This window comes from Octodon degus, unplaced genomic scaffold (assembly GCF_000260255.1).
Source record: "Octodon degus isolate 3935 unplaced genomic scaffold, OctDeg1.0 scaffold00050, whole genome shotgun sequence".
Classification (NCBI taxonomy): Eukaryota; Metazoa; Chordata; class Mammalia; order Rodentia; family Octodontidae; genus Octodon; species Octodon degus.
The window spans coordinates 11729702-11735701 of record NW_004524626.1 but is presented as its reverse complement, the minus strand read 5'-3'; the positions used below and the strand labels follow the sequence as shown (position 1 = coordinate 11735701).

At 57.5% G+C, this 6000-nt stretch overlaps 1 protein-coding gene across 3 annotated transcripts in view; it reads left to right on the top strand.

The window, feature by feature from the left end:
* Positions 1-6000, top strand: part of Pde4a (phosphodiesterase 4A) — a 34743-nt gene that overhangs the window by 11897 nt on the left and 16846 nt on the right. The window contains exon 1 of one of the 3 annotated variants that reach the window (XM_023717143.1): positions 1378-1741. The exons of the other annotated variants lie outside the window; for them this stretch is intronic. Coding sequence (XP_023572911.1) covers positions 1611-1741 — 131 coding nt within the window. The 5' untranslated portion in view covers positions 1378-1610. Of the gene's footprint in view, positions 1-1377; positions 1742-6000 lie in introns of those variants that run through there. 3 annotated transcript variants of the gene reach the window in all.

The window sequence follows — 6000 nt, the reverse complement described above, 5'->3', positions numbered from 1 at the left end:
GCGGCGGCCGCCGGGCCTGGGCCGCATCCCGGAGCTGCAGCCTGCAGCAGCCGAGGACGACACGTTCCTGCCCGAGCCCCCGGCTCGGCGCGCGCCCCGCCGCCCGCGATCGCCACCCTCCTCACCCGTCTTCTTCGCCAATGCGTCCCCGACTTTCCGCAGGCGCCTCCGGCTCCTCCGAGGCTTTCAGGATTTGAGCCGCCCCGCAGGGCCTGGGTGAGTGCGCGCCCACGGCTGCGAGTTCGAGGCCCCCTCGGGCCATTTGGTGCGCGAAGGGTCCGGGGAGTAGGAAGCGGGACTTTGTGGTTTCGGAGCTCTCTGCAACTTTGTTTTTCCTCTTCCGTCACAAGGCAGAGATAAAAATCGTCCCTGGCGGCCAGAGTTGCCGTGGAGACATCTGATAGGGTATGCAGAAGGCGCTCAATAAACGCGAGGGCACTCCCACTTCCTGAGCAGACCTGAAGCTGCAGACAAGTTGGGGGACAGAGGCCGACCTGCCATCCCCTGTGACCCTTGACACACACGAGTTCAAGTGTAAGGGTCTTAGTCTAGCGCCAGGAAGATGGGGCAGGCCGCGTTCCCGGGGTTCCTCGCAGGGAGGTCCGCGGCTGCACCCGCAAGAGCACAGAAGGCCAATGGAAGTGCCCGACCTGACCAGCCTGCGGTGGGCTCTGGGGACAGAAAGCTAGAGGCCACAAGCGTGGAGGTCACATCCGGTCTGGCTTCCTGGTGCTCACCTCTCGTGGACACTGAGGGGGGCAGGTCCAATGACACTGGGGCTTCTCCGGGTTCTCTGCCCCCGGTGCCACTTATTTGGTACCCAGACTGAAGGGAAAGAACTTCCTGTCGCCCCGTGGCCCAGCCTAGTCTAAGGAAGGGGGAGGGGGCAGGGAAAGCGGAGGGGGAGGGGCTAGACTGTTGGGGACCCCAAGAGGTCTGGTGTGGGAGGAGGAATCAGTCCTCTCCTGGGTTTGTGCTAGGTCTCTGTCTCCAATCCTGGCTCTCTAGTCTGGCTGAGTTTTAGGAGGTTGTGGGTTTTTTTGTTTGTTTGGGTTTGTTTTTTGAGACAGGGTCTCCCTTTGTCTCTAAATTGCCCAGACTGGGCTTCAACTTGTAGTCTCTCCTGCCTCGGCTTCCCAGAGTGTTGGGCTGACAGGTGTCTGCTACCACACCCGGCTTGTATTATTTCTGTCCATCCTCACCCGCACTTTCGTCGCCTAGTCCTTCACTGAGCAGGCTAGAGTGAGTCCGGTTCCCCCGGGGATGCGCGGCCGTCTGAGACGAGTAGCGGGCACAGCTCAGACGTCAGGGCTGGGGGCGGGGCCGGAGGCGGTGGGGGCGGGGACACAGGAGCCCGGGTGTCCCCAGGCCCCGGGCCGGGAGGCGACAGGCGGGAAGTGTGAGCCCAGTTCCGCGGGAGGCCGGCGCGCGATCGGCCCGCGGTGGCGCTGGAGACCGATTGCCCGCGGCTGTCCCTGGAGGGGACCGCGGGGCGGGGCGGGCGCTGTGGAGGCGGCGCCTGCGGCTGTCACCGACACCTCGGGACGGCCGGCCGCGCGCCATACTCCAGGCAGCCGTCCTCATGCGCGCCCCGACGGCGCCGGGCTCCCATGCGCCCTAGCGCAGCGCCCCGGGCCCGGGCCCGGCCCCCTGCCCTGGTCCTCACCCCGGGACCAGGGTCTCCGACCTTCTCCTTCAGCGGTGAGGACTCGCGTCGACACCCGCCGGACAGATCTGTCAGGTGGGTGGCCCACGGCCAGGCCCCTCCTTGGAAAGCAGAGCGCGTGGGCAGCGCTGGGGGGCCCCACCCCCTTCCTTGGCCCTAAAGACCATGAGGGCTTCCTGAGGGGCCCACGCCCTCCCCAAACTGGGTACTGTGTACTGGGCTATTCCCAGATCCGCAAGGCAAGGTCCCTGCACCCTCTTTGAATCCCTGAACCAAAGTTGCTGGCGCTGGCCGCAGACTCGGGTGTCCAGCGTCACCTGGCGTCGGCTCCCAGGCCACTGGCTGGGGGCCAGGTCCCTGAGGCCTTGCCCGTGCTCAGAACCCCCCCCCCTCCAGCTGGGGTGGCCAGGCTGAAAACCAAGCAGGGAGCTGGGCTGGCCGTGGGGCCGGGAGGCTCCTGCATGCCCCGCAGGGTGGAGCTGGGGCCAGAAAGTGGCCTTTAGGTTCCCTGAATTTCATAGCAGTGACCTTGCCACCCTCCACTGACCCCATTGGACACCTGGGACACACATGCACAGGCCGTAGTGGGGCACAGGCCACTGTAAGACCTACACAGTCACACCCACCCCAGGGCACTGGAAGTCTCCAAGTGCTTACTGTACTAGGTATGAGGTTCCTGGCTGCTCATGGGACCGGGAAGACCCTCAAGTGACCTATGGCCACACGTGGGTGACATTCACATCGCAGCCACTCGAGCCCATCCATGAAATAGACTCCAAACCTCATGGTCCTTCCACAAGGCTCTGTCACTGAAACATCTGGCCCTGACAAACACGGGAATACAGCTAATACCCACTGGGGCAAGGACAGTCCCTCCTCTGGGTGTCACAGGAGGCCACCCAGCCTGGGAGACATGTTGCCAGAGGCACTTGTGAACACACACAGATCTTCCCCTTGTTTTGCTTTTGTGAGGCCAAGCCTCAATCTATAGCCCAGCCAGTCCTTGAGTTGAGGCAACCCTCCTGCCTCAGCCTTCTGAGTGTGGGGAAGACAGGTGTGCGACAGCATGTCCACTCCCTTCTGTGGACTTCTAACACTGCTTGCACTCCCGGCCCTACAAATAGCTGTGCCACCTGGCACCACACACCTGCCTGGCAGACATACCAGTGCCTGCTTTCAGCTCTGTGTGACCTTCACAAATCGAACAAGGCCTTTCCCTAGAGGTGGCTGGAGGAGGGTGGGCCTCTGCCCTGGGGGAGACAGTCACCAGTGACTGAGCTCCTGTACACCTCATAGCCTGGCTTCCCTTCTTCAGGCCACATACTACTATAAGTTAATCATTGTTTCTGTGCTTCAGTTTCATTGTCAGGAAAGTGGGGCTCTTAAATGTATCCAAGCCAGCTGTGGTGGTGCATGCCTGTGATCCCAGCACTCCTGAGGCTAAAGCAGGAGGATTGATGCAAGCGTAGGCTACAAAATGAGACCCTGACTCAAAAACTAAAAACTAGAAAAAGAAAAAATGTGTATCCAGGCACAGTCCCGGGCTTAGCATATAGTGTTGGGTAACAGTTGTCCACATTCAGGTGTTTCATTTTTGGTGGCTGGCTCAGCCCACCCTGGGGGTGGTGCTGGTGCAGAATGTGGTACAGGGGATTGAACCATGGTCCCTGCATGCTTGCCTAAGCAGGTGCTTTAGACACCTGAGTTATCTCAGTGGCCCCACATCCAATTTTATTATAATTTATTTTTGTCATCCTCTGGAGCAGAATGTGATGTCCCTGGAGCTCAGGTGGACAGGCCTGGGGGTCCCCACAGAGGTGGAAGCAAGTGGTAGCATCACAGTGTGTGCCACCACGTGGCCAGCCCACCTGGGCAAAGTCTGGTGGGCTATGCCACCCAGGAGCCCAGCTGTGATGTGAACTTGTCAGCCACCCCCTAGCAAGGCTTGTGGCTCTGGGACACAGGAGCTGCCAGCCAGGGGCCCTGGGGTCTAATTCCAGGGGTGGCTGTGTCCGTCCCTTACAGCCCAGGGGACAACCCCTCCTCTCCTCCGCACAAACAGCCTGGCCCCAGGAGTGCGCCTCTCCTGCCAGGCCACCCGGCAGGCTCCTGCTGACGTGAGCTGGGTCCCCAGGGAGGTATCTCTGTCACCAGGAGGCTGAGCGCCTTCTGGGGCTGAGTCTCCTCCCATAACTCTGTTCCTGTCTGGAGGTGCATGAGCCTGGCCGACTCGACTCTCAGGTAGTGAGGCCATCACCCCTCCCCAGCCCTCCCTCCCAGCCTCAGTTTCTTCAGTGAGCAGGATATTAGCTGGACTCACTCCAAGAACTTAGGTGGCACAGCACAGTAGTGCACACCTGTCATCCCTCCCCTTGGGAGGCTGAAGCAGGAGGATCTTGGGTTCAAGGGCAGCCTGGGCTACATAGTGAGATCCTGTCTCAACCTTCCCCACAAAGAATAAGGGCTTATGGCAACATAAATGGGTCGCTGCATACAAAGTATGTCAACAGTGGCAGACACAGCAAGAAGTGTCTCATCGCCGGATGTGGTGGTGCATGCCTGGGAGGCTGAGACAGGACGATAGCGAGTCTAAGCCAAGAGTGGGCAGCTTACTTAGAGAGACACTGTCACAAAATGAGAAATACAAAAAAGTGATTGGGGACAGCTCAGTGGGAAGGTCCTGGGTTCCAACACACACACATACACACACACACACCCCACACACAGAGTCAAGAAGTTACAGATTGAACCTCCCTAATCAACAGACCCAAAATTTGAAAGGCTCCAAAATCCAAAAGGCTGCCATGAAGCTACAGGTGCAGAATTTCCCATCAGGGAATTTTATTTCATGCACATCACGGTGAAACATACTACATGCGCTGGGCATGGTGGTACATGCCCATAGCCTGAACGCTCGGGAGGCTGAGACAGGAGGATCGCCAGAAGTTCAAGGCCACCCTGGGCTACGTCGTGAGACCCTGTCATGAAAAATTAATGAACAAATAAATAAATAGAAAAATATATTGTACAAAGTGACCTCTGGGCCTGTGTGAGGTGTGTGTGGCCCGCACATGAATTTCATGTCTAGACTTGGGTCCCACACCAAGATTCATCACGCTGCGCTTGCAGACATCCAGGATCTGGAAGCATCTGCAACACCTGGTCTCATGCACACCGAATGTGGATATGGCGGAGGGAGCCCCAACTGCGTGTGTTTGAACACAGGTCTCGCGTAGCCCCGGCTGGCCTCGAGCTTGGTGGCATGATGGACACATTGAGTGGCTATAGCACCCTTGCTAAGTATGCGAGAGTTTGTTTCTGGGCTCCCCGCCCGCCCCCCGCTGTTTCTCTGTTGCCAGTGCCGCACTATTCTGATTACTGTAACTTTGGGGGAGTTTTGAATCAGGAAGCGGAATCTTCCAACTGTGGTCTTTCTTTGTTTCGAGGTTGTTTTGGCAACTCTGATCCTTTTGATGTGAGTTTTAGGATGAGGTTTTCTATTTCTTAAATGAAACGGTTGGGTTGGGGGGATGTGATCCCTGAATTGCTGGGACTAACACAGACGCCACAGCATGGCCCTGCCTTGGGAGCATGACTGTGCGAGGGCAGGCAGGGTTGGGGGCATTTTGGTGCACGCCTTTGCCCCCACCCCCTTCCGTGTTTGGTTTGGACTTGAGGTGCGAATGAGCTTCGTCCTTGAGGTCATGCCGGAGCGCTGCCATGCTGTCTCGAAATCCATGCACACAGGATAGCTTTCTCTAGACTTTTGGTTTTTGTTTGTTTCGTTGTGACAGGGCCTCACTATGTAATCCAGACTGGCCTTAAACTCACTATGGAGCCCACGTTGGCCTCAAACTTGCTGAGATCCTCCTGCCTCAGCCTCCCAAGTACTAGCATGCACCACCATGCCTAGTTTGTCTTTGATTTCTTTCAGGACTTTTTTTTTTTTTTTTAATCTTTTTGAGATAGGGTCTCACTATGCAGTTCAGGCTGGCCTTGAGCTCCCTTTGTAGCCCAGGCTGGTCTCAAACACACAACAACCCTCCTGCCTCAGCCTCCCGAGTGCTGGGATTACAGGCATGCGCCACCACACCCAGCAGGACTTTTTTTTCCTTTACAGTGCTTTGGACTGAACCCAGGGCCTCCTGGATGCTAAGCTAGCTCTGCATCTGCCCCACTAAGTTTTCACTTGCAAGTCATAAAAATGGTATTTTCTATACTCTATGACTCCTGTATTTCTTATTTGGACAACTGATTTATGTTCCTCTCTTTGGGGGAAGGGGGGCCGGAAATTGAACTCAGAACCTCGTACTTGCCAGACAGGCACTGTGCCA